At 54.6% G+C, this 19,179-nt stretch overlaps 1 protein-coding gene across 8 annotated transcripts in view; it reads left to right on the top strand.

The window, feature by feature from the left end:
- Positions 1-15,450, top strand: part of Pcbp3 (poly(rC) binding protein 3) — a 194,012-nt gene extending 178,562 nt beyond the window's left edge. For 6 of the 8 annotated variants that reach the window (XM_048346071.1, XM_048346077.1, XM_048346073.1 and 3 more), the window contains 5 exons: positions 7,297-7,375; positions 7,987-8,046; positions 10,686-10,738; positions 13,415-13,584; positions 14,825-15,450. In XM_048346071.1, the coding sequence (XP_048202028.1) occupies positions 7,297-7,375; positions 7,987-8,046; positions 10,686-10,738; positions 13,415-13,584; positions 14,825-14,861 (399 nt within the window). In that variant the 3' untranslated portion in view covers positions 14,862-15,450. The remainder of the gene's footprint in view (positions 1-7,296; positions 7,376-7,986; positions 8,047-10,685; positions 10,739-13,414; positions 13,585-14,824) is intronic. The other 2 variants (XM_048346074.1, XM_048346072.1) reach the window with 1 other exon arrangement.
- Positions 15,451-19,179: the final 3,729 nt, after the last annotated feature.

Here is a 19,179-nt window from a genome sequence, read left to right as displayed (position 1 = left end):
AAGTGGCTGGCGTGTGTGTGTACACTTGTATACATATATGTGTATGTGTGTGTGTATACTGCAGTCACCTTTCAGCACCTTGTTTCCTTATCTGAATATGAGGACTCGTAAGTCAGACTATGTAGCATATAGAGAGATTCGTTTCTAAAATCCAAGTATCCCTTACCTATAATAAGAGCGTGCACATTTTCAACACCTAAGTTTAAGCAATGCTTTTGAGCTGGCACTTACTTAAAATTATCCATGCTGAAGACTTTGAGTTTCCTCTGTTTACCCACATGCTCCTTTACCCAGATGCTCCTCTGTTTTGAGTTTCCTCTGTGTACCCACATGTTCCTCTGGCACCTCTCAGCTCTCCGGGAGTGGGCATTGTGAAGAGGTATGAAGTGCTGCTGGACAGTAGTGAGGGGTCACATCCTCTGTGGTCTGAGCTTGTTCTCTGGGACAGTGGCCCAGCAGCCATGGAAAATTTCCAGGAACTTTGGCATCCATTTCTCTGAAATGGACACTCTGCAGCCATGGAAAGTGACCCTGTTCCCCACCCAGTTTGCTGGATGACTTCTCAGCAGGCATGGAGAGCGACCCTGCACCTTCGCGTCATTCTGTGCATGACTGCTCAGTGGATGTGGAGAGTGGCCACGCGCCTTCATGTCCAGTTCTCTACATGACTGCACAGCGGGTGTGGAGATGCACCTTCATGTCCAGTTCTCTGGATGACTGCTCAGCGGGTGTGGAGAGTGGCCACGTGCCTTCGTGTCCAGTTCTCTGCGTGACTGCTCAGTGGGTGTGGAGAGTGGCCACACACCTTCGTGTCCAGTTCTCTGCATGACTGCTCAGCGGGTGTGGAGAGTGGCCACGTGCCTTCGTGTCCAGTTCTCTGCGTGACTGCTCAGCGGGTGTGGAGAGTGGCCACACGCCTTCGTGTCCAGTTCTCTGCATGACTGCTCAGCGGGTGTGGAGAGTGGCCACGTGCCTTCGTGTCCAGTTCTCTGGATGACTGCTCAGCGGGTGTGGAGAGTGGCCACATGCCTTCGTGTCCAGTTCTCTGCATGACTGCTCAGCGGGTGTGGAGAGTGGCCACGTGCCTTCGTGTCCAGTTCTCTGCGTGACTGCTCAGCGGGTGTGGAGAGTGGCCACGTGCCTTCGTGTCCAGTTCTCTGGATGACCTCTCAACACCCTGGAAAGCATCTCTACACCTCCACATCCTACCAGCATCATTGAGGCCCAGCATTGGAAATGCAGAAAGGAGACTGCACCAAGTCTGGGGGCACGGGAGTGATGCAGAGACCAGGGCCTCGGTAGACTTGGAAGGGGCAGCCACTCAGCCCCTTCACCTTCATTTCTTTCTGTTTCTTCACTCACGTGCCACCACATCAGGAAGCAGTTTGTCTCTGGAGAATAACCACACATAGTGGCAACTTGTGTGGGGCCATAGCCTGGTAAACTCATCATAAATTGAAAATGCACTCAATGCACCCCGTCTACTGGGCATCCCAGCCTGGCAGAACTGCACCTGTACAGTGTTGACTGCTCATCCTTGTACCACAGGGCTGCCTAGAGCTCGTTAATGCCATCTAGCAATGTAAGAGTAGCAAACACCAGCTGGACACCAGTGGCTCATGCCTGCAAGCCTAGCTACTCAGGAGGCTGAGATCTGAGGATCGTGGTTTGAAGCCAGCCAGGGCAGGAAACTCCATGAGAAGCTCTCCAATGAATCACTAGAAAACCAGAAATGGAGTTGTGGCTCAACCACTGGAACGTTAGCCACAAGCAAAAAAAGTTCAGGGACAGCACCTGGGCCCAGAGTTCAAGCCCCAGGACCGACAGACAACAAAAGAAACAAAAGGAGGTGAATACATATCACTAACCCAGACCAAAAAAAAATCAAAATCCAAAGTGCAAACTGCATCAGAGCATCACAGTTGGGCCGTTTTGAAATCAGGGGCTATCTGAAGTAAGCTTCCTAACAGCCTCAGAATGTCTGAACCTTTACACTAGTCTGGTTTCCAAGTCACTTCCTTGTTCCGCATCCCTTTCATTTAGAGGGATGCTGAAAGCAAGCACAAATGAACACATCATAGTAATACTGACAGAATTTAGCATCTCTGCTCTTATCTGATCCAGTGGTCTTACCTCACCATGAGCTTTGTCGATCTCAGGAATATCCGTTGCACGCCCGAAAAAGTAGATGTTCTACGAAGTTCCCTTGGCAGGGCTGAAGGGGCGTTTAGCTGAAGTGGCAAGCTGGCAGGCTCTGTATGGCATAAAGGATGTTAACTTCCCAGGGAATTAAGAAGACACCATGGGGGCTGGGGATATAGCCTAGTGGCAAGAATGCCTGCCTCGGATACACGAGGCCCTAGGTTCGATTCCCCAGCACCACATATACAGAAAACGGCCAGAAGCGGCGCTGTGGCTCAAGTGGCGGAGTGCTAGCCTTGAGCGGGAAGAAGCCAGGGACAGTGCTCAGGCCCTGAGTCCAAGGCCCAGGACTGGCAAAAAAAAAAAAAAAAAAAAAAGAAGACACCATGGCCTACTGAGACACTGTTCTTTGGTTAGTGCAACTTGGGAAATTACAGAGGCATGTGTGATAGCAAAGGAAGTCCTGTGAAGATGGGCAACAAGATGCTGCATCGGAAGTGCCCTTATCTTGGCATTAGTCTTGCACAGGACCTCTGATAGGCCCATTTCAGGGCACAGGATGTGGGCAAAGTGGAGCTTGTTCACACATGAAGAATGGTAGTGTTATGTACTACAAAGCTTTAAGCAGGCTGCGGTGGGATGTCTCTCCCTTGCACTGGCTCAATGTCTCCTTCTAGAACCCTGTAAGGAGATAAGTGAGGAAATCATTGATAGCTTCCTATGGCTACCAACTCCTATGCCACCACTCCTTGGCTCTGAGCCTGACTTCTTCCCCAGGTCCTGGAGTGGGTGTGCCAGAGAGGCTTCTCTTGGCTCTACCTTCACCAGGCAAGGCAGCGTATTGTACCTCATAGAATAAGAGGCCCAGAGTAGCCTTCTGCTGGCTGAAGAAAGCCATTCCTTCCCTGTCCCTCTCCTGTCTAGGTGAAAGAAGAACACAGCCTTCCCCTTTTGAGTTGCGGCCTGGCTTTGGCCCCTCTCCTTCACCTGCCCCTTCTCAGCAGGCTGCATATGATCACGCCTTACTGTATGAGAACTACATAACACCAAACCCAAACTCAAGAACTAGAGGTAATCAGAGAGAATAAGAATACTACAAAGGAGCCAGGAATGGTGGTTCATGCCTATAATCTTAGCTCTCCAGAGGAGGCTGAAACACAAGAATCTTGAGTTCAATACCAGGGTGGCTACATAGTAATATCCCATCTCAGAAAATGAGAGTAGGAGGAGGAATGGGGGAAGGAAAAGGAGAAAGCAGCAGCCGCCGCAGCTGAATGGCAGTGAGGAGGAAGGAGAGGAGGGGGAAGCAGCTGCGTGCTGGTGGGACATGCCTGTCTGACATCCCAGGCTACATTGGAGACTGGGTTTGGGAAGGTCATGTGCAATGGCAGGTCAGCCCCAGCAGAAAAGTCCTTAAGACTATTCCCATGAAAGGGAAGCTGAACATCACGGTGCAAGCCTGTGATCCCAGCAACGGTGCGAAGCTGAAAAAGTCGGCGGTCTAGCCCAGCTGTGCGCTTGGTGGAAAGCGAGACCTTACCCTGAAAACATCCAGTCAAGAACAAGGCTGAAGGTGTAGCTCGGCAGTATGGTGCCAGCCTAGCAAGTGTGAGGCCCTGAGTCCAGTACTACCCAAAATAAGAGAGAGAGACAGAGACAGAGAGAGACAGAGAGAGATTATTACATAGGAACAAGTGAGAAATACAATTGAGTTTTCACCAGCAACAGTGGCCATCAGAAGACAGTGGCATAGTAAAAGAAAGTGTCAACAGAGAATTCTCTCAAGAGGCTCTACTAAGGACTTAAATGTAGCCACTTGTAGACACATAGCAAAGACCAAGAGGCCTACAGAAATCACTTTTTAATGGATACGCTTCAGGAAAAAGGAAAATTAATCAGAAGGAAGGCTAGACTTGAAAGAAGGGTTGGTGAACAAAGAAAATTATAGGCATTTGGGCAAATAAACACAAACATAATCTGTTAAATTACTATTCATGCTCCCTAGTGGATGGAATTAATAGAAGTAGATAAAAATAGTACATATAGCCAGGCACTGGTGGCTCATGTCTGTAATTCCAGCTACTCAGGAGACTGAGAGCTAAGGAATGAAGTTCAAAGCCTGTTGGGAAGGAAAGCCCATGAGACTCTTATCCCCAATTAACCACCAGAAAACAGGAAGTAGAACTGTGGCTCAAGTGGTAGAGCACTAGCTCTGAGTAAAAGAGCTCAGGAATAGCTCCTACACCCTGAGTTCAAGCCCTATGACCAATAACCACAACAAAAAGTACCATGTGGACTATTTTTATGCCCCAATGCCTTTTGGGTACTCTGTGGGAGGCATAGATAGAAGGATTGTGTTCTAAGGCCACAGAAAAGGGATGAACTATAAGGAAAACTGGGCTGAGGATGTAGCTCAGTAGTATACATACTACCTAACATGTTCAAGGCTCTGAATTCAAGCCCAGTCCCTCCCCCCAAAAAACCCAAAATATTAAATTAAATGAAGAGACATACTATATCCATTAATAGAAATGATAGTATTACAAAGAAGTTAATTCTTTCCCAATTGATGTATGAATGCAGTATCATTCCAAGCCAATTTTTGTGAGACTTTCTGAGGAAATGAAACTATTAAATTGATATGGAAAAGCGCCCTTCAAGAATCATCAGTATGTCTAGGAGAATAATAGGAAGATTTTCCCTGGCAGATACGGAGCTTTTCTGTGAGGGAATAACTGAGGCAGCCTAGTTTGGGTATCGGGAAAGACCAAGAGAGCTGTGGGCCCGATGGGAGCCCCGAGGCTGAGCTTGAGTAAGCACACTGCCACAAAGGCGTCCCAGCACAAACCCAAGAGAAGGGGCCCCTAAAATGGTGCTGGACGGTGAGCGGTCTTGGGGACAGTGGCCTTGAGACCATCAAAACACATCTGCACATACCAGAGAAAAACGGGTGGTTTAGAAGAGAGGAGGGACTTCGTAAAGAAAGCACAAGTGAGGACAATTTTGTGAATTTGGCTCCATTAGTATTAAAGTCCGACTTCTCTGAAAACATTGAAGAGTGTGGAGAAAAGGTTTGTGCATCACCGTGACTGAAGTAGGGTCAGTGCCTGAGCCACAGGGGGCCCTGGTGAGTCCACAGCCTGGTAAGATTAGACAAGAGGCACTTCCCAGAAATGCAGGAGTGGGCTTCCCCCCCACCCCACCCCCACCAAGAGATGGTCTCATGGGAGTGTTTGTTTTGTGACACTTCATTGAGCTGCATACTTACTTCAGCACTTGGGTGTTAGATGCTGATAACATGCCAAGTGGTCAGAGTAAGAGGATCCCCGTGGTGTAACACCTTTCCTCCCCCTCCCCTTCTACCTGCAGCTTTCCTTCCCTCCCCCCACCCTGTGTCCCTTCCCTCCTGATGATTTGGAGGAACTGGAGCTAAAGCTGGGAGTTGAGGGTTTATTTGCAGTTTTTTAAATGACAGGATTTTCTCAAGAAGCAGAAAGCCACTTGCTGCTCAGTCGTACTCCCTTTTAAAAAAAATGTACAGAGTTGTAAAGGGCATGGTAGCTTGATGGGAGCAGGGCCCAGCAGGGACAGTTTTACCCACTCAGTGAGCACATGCCTACCCAGCTCTGCCATAGCTCCCCAACGCTGCCCATTTGTGAGGGGGGACATTGTTGCTAATGTGGCCAGTTCCTCAAGAATCGAAAGTCCTGCAGACTCACAACACAGCAGCCACTCAGGCCCCGCACTGCCGGCCTGGCATTGTGTTAAGGGACAGTGCGGTCCCTGAAACTCCGGCTGGTGCCAAACACAGACCTCCTAGATATTCTCTTCTGGCTTTTGTCAGGCACATCACGCAGGTGGCTTAAGTGCTCATTGATGCCAAACCAGAGGCAGATGCAGATGTGAGCCGTGTGTGCCTGGGACCAGCAGCCATATGACATGCCAGGCCACCGGTGAACTGTTCGCCTTGCACACATCACCTCTTCAGGGGACTCTAGAGTTAAAGCTGACCCCAAGCCACTGAATCTCCTAGCCTGAGCTGCTCTGGACACCTTGGTCAGGTCTCCCCTAGACAGGCCCAGCCTGGGTGCAGAAGCTTAGGGGAGCCAAGAAACTGGGGACCCCGAGGAGTAGGGCTGCTTTTAGGACAGACTCAGTGTTGTCATCTTTCTGGGGTGAGGAGGCTGCCAGGTATGGGAAAGGGCAGGTGTCCCAGGAGCCCTGCTCTTGGGAGCCTGGGCACAGTGCTGAGAAGCACTGGGCAGACACACTGGATCCTGGTGCCACTTCCTGAAGGGGGAGGACTATGGTCTCTCTGAAGCAGACATCCACTTGGCAGCCAACTCTGCTCCTGTGGGGACGGCAGCTCCACTTCTTCTGTGTCTCCAGGCGCCAGCACAGTAGCCTCTGTGCTCTTCGCATGGTCACCACTCCACCCAGCGGTGCTGACTGTCCTGGAGCAGTAAGAACCCAGGCCCAACTCAGTCTGCATCATTGGCATGCCCCTCACAGACCTGTTTGTGAAAGGCGTAGAGGAAAGCCAATCTGAGGAAACTCAGACCCTCTGTTCTAGGTCCCAGGGTCTGCAAAGGGGGAGAGGATTCTGAGCATTCCACCTGCCCTCTCTCTCCAAAGGAAACCAGTTCTGGCCATGTTTCCCTTTCTCTTCTGCTGCCCTTAGCGAAGCTCAGATAAAATGCCTAGAGATGCCATATGCCAAAGCTGTCCTTGAAAAGCTTTGTGGAGCTGAGGAGCAGCCTCTGCAGGAGAGCTGTGCCCTCAAGTCCCTCCTCATACCCCCTCTACTGTGAGGTAAAGGCCCGAGCACGAAGCTGGGACCAGGACTTGCTGTGCCCCCCAGGTGCTAGCATGAGTCTGTCAGTCTTGGGATCCCCAGACTCTCTCCTCAGAGGCCCCATGGCCACTGGCCCTTGCCAACCCCCCCTCCCCACCTTTCTGGGGAGCAGGGAGGTGTGGCTGGCTCAGGCCCATTGGTTCACCCAGGCCAAGTCCTTGGATCCTGCTGCAGCGTCTGCCATGTGTCCGCATGGCCCCTCTCAGCCTGTCTGTTGTAACTGCCGTTTTTAACTTGGTGTGACTGACTGTACTCTATAACAATAACCTTCTTAGCTCTCATGTCCCTCCTACCCCCAGCAGTTGACCAAGCTCCACCAGCTGGCCATGCAGCAAACCCCCTTTCCTCCCCTCGGACAGACCAACCCCGCTTTCCCCGGTACGTACCCAGCTGCCCTTTTCTGACCTTCTCTTCTTACCTGGGGAGTTTCTCTCTCTGTGAACTGTCTCTATCCAGTGCAGCAAGCGCAGTCACAGTCAGATCTTTGAACGCTGAGTCTGCAGCAGTAACAAAGCAGCTGCGGGTGGCAGGGTCAGCCCAGCTCCACTGTGGGCTGCATTGACCTTTGGCTTCCTGTCCTTGCCCCTCCGTGTGCATGGCAGGGCTGGGCGCCCCCCACGGGCCATCTCAGGTGCCTCTCCCTGCCCGGGAGCAATGGTCTCTGCAGTGTGGCTGCCCTTCCCAGGGGTAGAGGGGTGCCTTCGGCCCCAGATGGCACACCTTGAAATAGCAGTGACAGGAGCCAGCCTCCGCCCAGACCTGCTGCGAGGCAGGCAGAGCAGTCCACCATGGCCTAGCCAGGCGAGTGCAGCAAGCATCCCTCCACAGAGGCAGAGCCGGCCGCCCCGTGGCCACAGCCAGTGAGAACCTACCAGCCATGGGCATCAGCCGTGCGTGCGCCGGTCATATTTTGAGCTTCCCTAGTTGAAGGGAACTTGCTTATCTCCTTGAGGGCAAAACATTAAATCTGTCTCTCCTTTGCTCTCCAGGAGAAAAGCTGCCTTTACACTCCTCCGAAGAAGCTCAAAATCTGATGGGCCAGTCGTCAGGTAAAGCAGGCCACAGTGCCATGGGGCTGGCCAGGGCTGCACACAGAGGGAGAGGGACCCCTGTGCCCGAGACCACGGTGCCGGGCACCCACGTCAGCCGGCAGTTGCCAGGTTCCAGTGCTTCAGGCCACGGATGAGCCTCGGGCCCTGCCGGGAGCCAGAGGTGGCTCTGTGGTCATGCTAGAGTCCGACGGCAGGTCTAAGCATGGAGGGTTCCCCGGGGCCTAGGTAGGGTGTGCCTCCTGGGAGCCATTGCACTGTCACTCATCAGCATGGTAGCACAGGGTGTAGAGCCTGTAGTGGAGATGGAACCGTGGTAGCTGTGGTATAGCTTTTTGGAGATGTTTCCTTGGAAATGGTGCAAAGCTTGGAAGATGGGTCTGTGCTCGGTATATCTGCACTTCCTCCTGTCCTTCGGTGCTCTGAGAGCACAGAGGACAGGCTGAGGAGAGCAGAGCCGCTGGAGAAGCCATGCACTGGGCTGAGAAGATTCTGGGGGCCTTGTGAGGGAATTGTCACCTGCTGGCCACTGTGTGGGCCACATGTGGCCGCGGGGTCCCCTCCCGTGCTGACCCTCTGCGCAGGGGCTCCCAGAGATCGGTAGTTCATGAGTCTCCCGTGCAGGAATCTGCCTCACCAGCCCAGCAGCAGAGGAAGGTGGCATGCAGTGAGGACAGGTGTGGGCCATAGCTGCTACTGAGGGCGACTCCCCAAACTGCTGGCTTCTCCCCTGTGCCAAGGTCTCAGCTCATGAAGGCACTTCCCAGGGCACGTGCTTTCAACAGACCTGCTCCCCCTCAGCCATTTCTCTGCAGCGCCTCTTAAAAATAATGCTCACACTTCCCTCCCTCAGTCAAAATATGTTGACTTCAACAGATATGACTGCCTGCTCCAGCCTCCCCCTTAGCAGGGACTCAAATCCAGGACAGTGAGGACTAAGAAAGTACTAAAATGATGTTTCAGATGCTCCCAACATAGAAGGCATATCAGCACCTAAATAATCAAATAACTCATTAAAAGATTGTTATTATGAGAAAATAAGGGATAGAAACTCCAAATTTAGATATACACAAGAAAGGTAGCAGAGTCTGGAATGGTTGGTTCATTAAGCACCTAGCAACTGGCCCGACTGTGCCGGACCCCTGCACTGGTGTCTTTTCTGGCAGGGAGCTTGCTGATGGACCACTGAGACAAGATTGTGAGTAGGGAGAGTCAGACTGGAACAGGAGCTGGGCCAGCAGCTGGCTCCAGGAGAGAGTGGGAGCTCATGGACATTGAGGGGGAACACATCTCAGGGAGGGGGGACAGAAAGCTCAGGGACAGAGGAGGGGCCAGCAAGAACACAATGTAGGGAGAAGGCCTTGCTTTCAGGGCATTTTGAAGGCCCAGCAGGGCCAGGCTGAGCTACAGTCCTGATGTGGGGACCTTGTAGTGTCTGGGATGGGCAAAGCAGGCCCCAACTTTATACTTGTGGGAATGCAGAGTACAGAAAGCCCTAGAGACAAGGAGATTAGATTGGAGAAAGCGTATACTTGGACTTTGAGTAGTTGTCTATTATCTGGAGGTATAAGCCAAGACTTGAAAGAATTAAAACCCGGTCCTAGCTGTACATGATGACACTGGCCTATATGTAATCCCTGCATTCAGAAGGCCAAGGGAGGAAGATCTTAAGTTTCAGATTAGTTTGAGCTAGACTAAGATTTGTCAAGGAAGAAAAGGAAGGAGGGAAGGGGGAAGGAGGGAGGGTGGGAGGAGGGAGGGAGGGAAGGAAGGTAAGAACAAAGGAAGGAAGGAAGGAAGGATCAAAGGAAGGAAGGAAAATGAAACCTGGGCTCTTCATTCTTCAATGTAAGAAAGAAATCTACGGGGCTGGGAATATGGCCTAGTGGTAGACTGCTCGCCTCGTATGCATGAAGCCCTGGGTTCAATTCCCCAGCACCACAAATATAGAAAAAGCTGGAAGTGGCACTGTGGCTCAAGTGGTAGAGTGCTAACCTTGAGCAAAAAGAAGCCAGGGACAGTGCTCAGACCCTGAGTCCAAAGCCCAGGACTGGCAAAAAAAAAAAGAAGGAAATCTACACAGATGGAGCCCTCTCTTGGGTATAGCAGCTTATCTTGTCTCAGTGACGCTGTCACACCTCCTTGTTCCAAATTTGAAAAGCCTAACGGTGAGCCTGAACTCTCCTAACCACTGCGCCATGGTCTTTGGTTGGTTATGTCCGTTAATAGCTGGCTGGCTGCAGCAGGCCATGGAAGGCTGCAGGGAGACAAGGAGGTTCAAAGCCGGCTAAGAGGAGCTAGGCCCTCCGTCAGCTTGGCCAGCGCCACCTGTGCTGAGGTGTTCCGCTGAGACCCGAGGCCTTATGAACACCTTCCTCTGAGGCCAGGATGCGCTGGTGTGTCTGTGTGCGCCACAAGAGATTACACAGGCACCGTGGGAGCAAAGGAAAAAGTGTAACCTTCTTGTGTTTGGGGCTTGTTCTCCCTTAGAGAAGTGAGGACTTGGGAGAGCGCTCAGGCCCTGGGTTCAGGGCTATTGGCCGCCCCTGTCAGCCAGCCAGGAGGAAGGAGGGTCAGGCCTGGGTGTGACTGTGGGCAGCCTTCCTGCTAGCCTAACCATACCCCTTTGGTGTGCCCAGGTCTGGATGCCAGCTCCCCGGCCAGCACTCATGAGCTCACCATTCCCAATGATGTGAGTATGCCCCACCCCCACCCCACCTCCCAGCGCCCACCCGCTACGCAGTGCCAGCCCCACCCCCGCCCCACCTCCCAGGCCCCACCCACTACACGGTGCCAGCCCCACCCCCACCCCACCTCCCAGGCCCACCCCTGCCCCCACCTCCCAGGCCCCACCCACTACGCGGTGCCAGCCCCACCCCTGCCCCCACCTCCCAGGCCCCACCCACTACGTGGTGCCAGCCCCACCCCTGCCCCCACCTCCCAGCCTCACCCGCTATGTGGTGCCAGCCCCACCTCTGCCCCCACCTCCCAGGCCCCACCCACTACGAGGTGCCAGCCCCACCCCTGCTCCCACCTCCCAGCCTCACTTGTGCAAGTTTTCTAACTCAATGGATTATCCCAGGACCACAAGAGCAGGGAGACAGAGAGACACACCCTGGGAGGTAGCCATCGGGGGAGCTGCAGGGAGAGGGCTGCATGGGCCACACCCCTCTGTTCTAGAGCTGGGCTTCCAGGAGCCTTCGCTCCTCTGCTGCTTGCACCAGCCAGGCAGGAAGCTGGAGCTCTTTTCTCTTGTAAGCAAACCAAAGAAAGCAGATTTGAGCGTTAAAGGGAATCCCGGTCCCAGGTGTGAATGGAGGACAGGAGGCAGGAGAGAGCCAGCGGGCCATCAGAGACCTTGAGGCCTTCTGGAGGTGCCTCTGACCTTCCCATACAGCCCATCCTTCTGGGGACCATGGCAACTACAGGCCAGGTGCTGCACAGGTAGCAACACCAGCCCCAGGACTCTTGACCTTCTGCGTGGCATTTACAGACTCCCCGTCCTGGTGGCATCATTATCCACCTTGAGCTCCCAGGAATGTTTCTGAGATTGGGTCAACTTAACAGGTCCCAACACAGAACCAGCTTCTGAGATGTGGGGCTGTGCTGCCTGCTCCTGCTTGGTATACCCGTCCCCACAGCTGCTGCAGTCTTTCCATCCATGTAATAGCCAAGTAGCTCTCCTCAGAGGGCCCTGCCCCAAATCACTGCTTCACCAGCATCAGGGAATGCACTCTTGCCACGCATACATTCATTTTGAAACGGAAATGGTCAGAAAGAGCAAAAGTAGGGATGTGCTGGAGAGCTGTGCACCTGTTTCCTGCGGCTGATGTGGGAGGGTGAGCGCTGGCTCTCCCCACCCACCACACCCTCCTGGCGTTTCTAGGGAGGGGAGCCTGTGCCTCAGAAGGAAGACAGATCCCTTCTCCACATACCCTCCAAGCTCCCCATCCACCCGGCATGGAAGGGACCCTGGGCAGTCCTCTCGGGGTGATCTGGACTAGAGGGAAAGGCCCGGGCCCCTGGAGCCAGTGTTCTATACCTGCAAACTCCTTGCCTCCTGAGACACGGGAAGAAAACAGAATGTATTTTCCTGACACTCCCCTTGTCATGTCCAGGATTTCCTCCTGGTCACAATTGGATTAGCCCAGTGTTTAAGAGAGGCTCGGGCCAAGCCAGTGAGCACCTCTCTAGGCTCCCGGTCACTACTTCTGAGCACGCTCTTGGCCACAGAGGCCTCCAATGCCTGGACCACCTTTTCTTTTTCCCATGAGGCTCAGGACCTGTCCTTGGTCCTGAGCAACACTTCTCCCAGGGCTTAGGCTAGAAAAGGAGCTAGGACCCCTGCACAACTCCCAGAGGAGGAGCCAGGCAGGAGGATTGCCACTTGTTTCCATAGCTGTGGAGGGCCAGAGTGAAGGCAGCGTGAGCTCAAAGCTCCATGTGATTGGGGCCAGCATCCTGAGTGGGAGGAGGCTGCGTGGAGGCCCCCTCTGGGCACCGATGGACCCTCCTCCACACTGAAGGGTGGGATTGGCAAGGCGGGTCTGCTGCTTCTCCCATCTCTCTGACTTGGAGCATGTTGTCTAGCCAGTGCCTGGCGCAGGACCCGGGAGGGCTGTGGCCAACAGCAGTGGAATACATAGGTGTGAGTGGAGGAGAGGAGCCTTTCTCACCTGCCGACCACCTTAGCCCCAGGCCACCACATAGAAAGGAAAGGAAGTGTCAGATGCATCCTCAGAACATCCCCAGTTCATGAGAAGTCAGATTGTAGCAGCTCCACACGTTCCTGGACACCGCATTTGTGACCTTCCTCTCCGGCTTAGCCGTCCATCCTCACCCTGCAGGGACAGCAGATAGGTGTTGACCAGGCCGGGCCTAGGGTTGACCTGAGGCCCTACCTGGCTCCAGCTCATTTTTGGTGTTTTTTTTGTTTTGTTTTGTTTTGTTTTTGCCAGTCCTGGGCCTTGGACTCAGGGCCTGAGCACTGTCCCTGGCCTCTTTTTGCTCAAGGCTAGCACTCTACCACTTGAGCCACAGCGCCACTTGTGGCCATTTTCTATATATGTGGTGCTGGGGAATCGAACCCAGGGCTTCATGTATGGGAGGCAAGCACTCTTGCCACTAGGCCATATTCCCAGCCTTCCAGCTCATTTTTAATCACGATGGAGGAAGTGTTCTGTGATGAGGCCTATGACCATTTTCTTCAAAGGAGGACACTGAGGCAGCAGTAGGCCTGGCAGACAGAGCCCAGGAGCCTGGCTCATGAGAATGAGGTTGATGCTAGTCACTGCAAGTGCTGCAAGAGTTCTTGCAGGTGTCTTGGGATTTTCTATTATAAACAGAATTTCTCCATCCTCTCCTCTAGTTAATAGGCTGTATAATTGGGCGTCAAGGAACCAAGATCAACGAAATTCGTCAGATGTCTGGAGCTCAGATCAAGATTGCCAACGCTACAGAAGGGTCGTCAGAGCGTCAGATCACCATCACGGGGACCCCGGCCAACATCAGCCTCGCCCAGTATCTCATCAACGCCAGGTGAGCGACTTGGGCCCGTGAGGCCTCGAGGGGCTCACCAGCCACCAGGCGTTGCATCCTGGCTGAGGTGGAGCTGGCAGAATGGTGGAGACAGTCCCCGTAGATTTAGGCCACCAGCTCCCCTGAGGGGCTATCAGCAAGAAGCCAGGAGGCTAGAGCAGGGCCCTTCAAGTACAAGCCCCGGGTAGCCGGCCCCAGGCCCCACCGGAGAAGGAGAGCGGATGGCCTGGCATTTTGTCTTCTGGCTCTCATTACTCATTGTCACAGAATGCTGTGGGACAGCGCAGGACAGGCTGCTGCTTCTGTCTGGAGCCAAGCCCGGCTCCAAGGAAGCCCGCCCCCACGGTACAGACAGCACACTCACACCCAGGAAGTGCACCTGTCCTCCCATGAGTCCAGCCCCCAGCCCTACCCCCACGGTGTGGTATAGACAGTGCACTCACACCCACCACGGTAGAGAACCTTGCCTGCACCACCTGGTGGGCGGCCCCCGCGGGCCGTGTGATTTCCAGGGGTGTCCCCGTGGGACACCACCCCAAGCCCAGCCCAAGTTACCCTTTCCTGTCTCTTTCCTGCCATCCAACGCCCCTCGGGGCTGTGCCTCTGAAGCTTGGCCTCCTTCCATCCTGTGCCTTACCTGCCTCTGGGAGCTGTAGTTTTGGCAAACCTGGAGTGAGTGTGAAGGAGGCAGACTTATGGAACACACCTCTCACCCCACCTTGCCCCCTCATCCGCCCTTCCCCCCTCACCTCCCCCTTACCTGCCCCTCACCCCCCGTATCCCCAAACCACCTCTCATCCGCCCCTCACCTCCCCCGCACCACCCCTCTGCCCCCTCACCCCGTCGCTCAGTGCCCCCGTTCCCCTCACCTGCTGGCACCATGCCCGGTGTGCCAGGCCTCTGACCCACGTCCCAGCCGCTCTGGTGAGAGTTGAGGGCGGGCGTTGGGAAGGCCGCGCAGCCCTCGCAGCTGCGTGTCCACTGACGGGGGGCTCGGCGCGGAGGACCCAGCATGACGAAGCCCCAGGAGGGCGAGGGCTTGGGCGCCAGGGAAAGAAGGCCCCAGGCGTGTGGTGTGACGCTGTCCTCCTACTGTACCGCGCTGTTCCTCACACAGCGTGTCACCCGAAAGCAGGGGCGTGTCAGGTCGTGAGGCGCCGCGTGGCGCTCCGTGCCAGCCTCCGAGCCGCCGTCCTCTGCGAAGGCCTCAGTGTGTTCCCTGTGCCTCTGTCTGTTCCAGGCTGACGTCCGAGGTCACCGGGATGGGCGCACTCTAACCCTGCCCAGGCCCCCCGGGAGCCCGTGGTCGGCGGCTCACGTGGCACAGCTGACGGGCCCTTCCTCGCGGAGCTGGGAGTGTTTCCTTCACTGGCAGAGGCGACCCTTGTACAGCTAGGCCGTGGCGCAGGGTCCGCGCTCCGCGTGAGTGTAGCCATCTCCATGCGTGGGCATGCAGCTCTTTACTTTAGTGCTCCAACGTGCTCCCACCGTGACGTTTTAGAAGTTCCTTCCTCAGTGTCCATGTGGCAGCTTTGAGTTGGTTTGATGCTTTGGCACCACTTCCTGTGACTTGCCCCTTGTGCTCTGAGACCCTCCTCTCTCTCTTGTCCTGACTCAGTTTCCCCTAAAACCTGTGGTCTTGGCTCCTGTTTCCGCCCCTGGTCACACGCTGAAGTCAGGGTTGTTGGGGTTTTTGTTTTTGTTGTTGTTTTCCTGAAGCCTGTGGAGAGTGCCCAGGAGTGAAGGGCCCTGAGTATCTGAAAGTAGGGTGGGTGCCAGCGTGCCAGCCAGCTTCACCAGGACATCTCGTACGCCCTGGAGGGGCGGCATCCGTGGCCCCCAGGCATCTTCCAGGGCAGCTAGAGATCCGGGACTTGCCAGGACGCCCATCTATGCTCGTCAGAATTCAATAAATGTTGTGCACCTCCCCGCTGTCTCCGGCTCCTCTCTGCCCCGCACCATGAGCCCCATGTGCCCCCTACTGCTCAGAGGTCTAATTCCCCTTCCACAACTTGCATAGGCTCTTTGATCCCTATGCTGCCAGATGGCTTTAAATGACACAAGAGAAACCCACTCTCGTGAAGTCACCAAAATGCCAGGCTCTGGCCCGTGTGCCTGCACAGCCTGCTACAGTCTTTGCACCAGTGGCTGCGCTGTGCACCCTCGCCCAGCCAGTGCCCATCGCTCAGCCTACTTCCCACCAGTGCCAGGCACAATCTGTGCCACCCTTTGCAACAAGCAGGTCTGTTGGCCTGTGTGCCTTTGCGAGGGTGCCCCTTCTCCGTGCAGAGTCCCTCGTGCCCCTCCTCCAGCCCCAGGCAGAGCTCAGGAGCTGGGATGGGAGGTGCCTTGACTCTCCTGTGTGCCTGTCCCAGCTCTGTGGGCCTGGGGCTGCTGCTCCTTCCCTCAGACCTTACAGCCTTCGGTCCTGCCCTCTGCTCTTCGCTCGAGAGTCGGCAGTCCTAGTAGATGACCTCTGGCCTGGTTCTATAGAGCATTCTTCAGCACAGTAGCCTGTCCCAGCGCCCTGGCCAGCCAAAGTGCCCCTGCCCCATGCACTCCCAGGTGCTGGGCAGGGGGTCCTGCCTCCTCTGGCCACACACCTCACCTCACCACAGCAGCCAGAGGGAGCCCCAGCAGGTCAAGCCCAGGCTCACTTGGGCTCCCACTGATCCCAGACATGGCCCTGTGTGATAGAAAATGGTAGAAACCATGTAAACGATGTAGCAGGGGACCAGAACTGCTAGGCCAGCTGAGGCCACAGGAAAGGCTCCTCCTGAGCTCCATAGAGGATCGCCTCCCGCCTAAAGTGAGGGTCCACTGTGCCCCACCTGGAAGAAGAGATGCACAGCAGGGAGGGTGGCAGACCAGCCGGGAGGAAGCTCCCCACCGGCTTGGAGTCAATCTTGTGTGGCTATGAGAGACAGAAGGCGGCCCTGCCCTGCAAGGAGAGCGGGTCCTCTACACTGGGCCCTGCGGCTGATCCAGAGAGCCCTGACTGTTGGGATCCGGCCTTTAGACTTGACGGGGGGCTTGACGCCCTTCCCCCCAAGCCCTAGGGGAATGCGGAAGCAGGCTACGTTCTCTGGGTCTGGAACCAGAAGAACTGGCTTTGCACCCAGCCCCCAACTCTCCCACCAGCCCAGGCGCCTCCCAGTCTCACCCACCCAGGCGCCGACCAGTCTCGCCCTGGCTCGGCGCTTTCGAGTGACGTTAGCTCAAGGGGATCATGTGACAGCTTTCAGCCTATCGGCGTGCTGGCCGATCGCCCTCTCTCGCTATCATCTCCCTTTACCTCCCCCTTAATAAATCAGTTGCCTCTGGAAGCTTTCTCCGAGACTTGCGTACGCCTGACTTTATTTACCGGTAAGGAGGCGGGCACGCTTTCTCATCCAGGCACGCGTGCGTGAGGTCGGCCCTGACCCCTCCATCCTATCTTGGATATCTGCCGGCCGGGTGTCCAGGAGAGAGGACGAGAAAAGGGGGGTGGCGAGAAACCTAGCTGAGCCTTGTTCCCAACGCCGGGAGAGGCAACCGAGCCCGACATTTTGGCGCCCACGTGGTTTCACGAACCCACGCAAGCAAGTCCGGCTCCTGACCGACCCTCACGAAATTAGGGTGGAAACCCTGGGACATGTGGTCCTCCCATTCCAGGTAAGAGGATGGGACAAGCCCAAAGTAGGCGAAGCAATTCGCCTCTTAAAATCCTGAAGTTCACCCTCCAAAACACGGGGATGAATATCTCAGAACCATGTGCCATGCTTACTTGGCAGGAGCTAAATCTCAGGGTCCCGTGGCTAACTGGAGCCAACCCACTCTCATGGGAAACTTGGGACCGACTAGAGCGGAAATCACAAGAGGCAGACTGGGGAGAAGAACTCCCACTGCGAGCCATTAAGACTCTCAAGGCTTGCTTCTCCTGGGACACAGGAGAGGAGAGCCGGAGGGAATTTTGATTTGGAGGGGGCCCCCGACGCCCCGCTCCGAGAGGCCCAGGGATGAACACACGTTTGGTCCCCGGGACCCCAAGCCAGACACAGCTCCCGCGGCAGCCGGGAGATGTGCGGCGCAGCCGCAGGCTTGCTACCCCTCCCCCATGGAAAGCTCGGCTTGGCTCTATACATATGCAGATTTTGGCAGCCCCGAGCCGCAGCCTCGAGGCAGCGCCCCACAGCAAAAAAAAAAAAAAAAAAAACAATTTAAATTCAGAGCCTTTACCCCTTCATGGGAGTTGCAGGAAACTACAGGTTTCCATGAGTTCAGGAGGATGGTTCTTGAGAGAGGCGGGCCGAATGCGCCCTGGGCAGAACATCTGCTTTATGGCCTGACTTTCAGATTCCCCACCGACCAAGGCAATAAACAGCCTGAGGCTCTCTGGGCAGTCCCCATTGTCCACGAGATGAGGCCAGAGACAGTAATCATGATATTTGGAAAGAAGTTCCGATTCTTAATTGATACAGGAGCAGATCAGACCATATTAAAGAAGGAACTAGTGCCTCCATGGTGGGACCTAATCCCCGGCCCCCAGATCTCAGGGGTAGGAGGCACAGCTGAAAGTGAAACAACCAGAGACTGGCTCCCTTGGGATGATATGAATGGTGGCAAGGGAGTAGTGCGTCCCTTAATAATGACCAACTCACCAGATAACTTGTTGGGCCGAGATATCTTGGGAAAGATCAAGGCCGCGGTCATCACAGGCCAAGACCTGCCAATCAGCCCTAGCGACGGCCAAAGGTGCCTCCCTCTGAGGCCTCAGGGCAAGAGGCCCCTAACTCTTCTACAGGGCCTCACCCCCAATCCTAAGGGCCACTGTTCCTACTGTCCCTGCCATTCGATGGCACCTGGGCACCCTGATTTGGGTGGAACAGTGGCCTATTTCCTCAAACAAATTAGAAAAGTTAAAGGAAATAGTTTTAGAACAACTGTCCCTTGGGCATATTAGACCCTCGCTGAGCCCTTGGAATAGCCCTGTATTTGTTGTACAAAATGCCTCAGGTAAATGGAGGATGGTACAGGACCTAAGAAAAATTAATGAGCGGATAGTCCCCGCAGGCACCCCCTTAAGGGGGCTGCCATGGATCCCCTCTATTCCTTGGGATTTTAATCTTATTATACTTGACATCAAGGACTGTTTCTTTTCCATTCCCCTCGACCCCCAGGATTGCGAGAAGTTTGCTTTCTCTGTGCCCTCAGTTAACTACCATGGGCCTGATCAGAGGTATGAGTGGGTAGTATTACCTCAGGGCATGGTTAATAGTCCTGCCTTCTGCCAACATTATGTGTCACAAGTTCTCCAACCCCTTCAGAACCAGTCAGATATTGTTTTGTTCGTTTACATGGACGATATTATTATTGGATCAGCAGATGTTCAAGTGCTAGACTTGGCCTATAGCAAGGTACAAACACTCCTACAAAGAGGAGGGCTGCGTATAGCCAGTGACAAGCTTCAAAAAGTATACCCCTTTAAGATCTTGGGGGCAGAGCTTAAACTAGACTCTGTGTGCCCCCTTAAGCCACAGTTATCCTTCCAGGCATCTTACACTCTGGTGGAGATGCAAAGACTGTTAGGTGAAATTAATTGGCTAAGACCCTGGC

Source organism: Perognathus longimembris, chromosome 5, assembly GCF_023159225.1.
Source record: "Perognathus longimembris pacificus isolate PPM17 chromosome 5, ASM2315922v1, whole genome shotgun sequence".
NCBI lineage: Eukaryota > Metazoa > Chordata > Mammalia > Rodentia > Heteromyidae > Perognathus > Perognathus longimembris.
The sequence above is the reverse complement of the archived record's forward strand: the minus strand, read 5'-3'. Positions and strand labels throughout refer to the sequence as shown.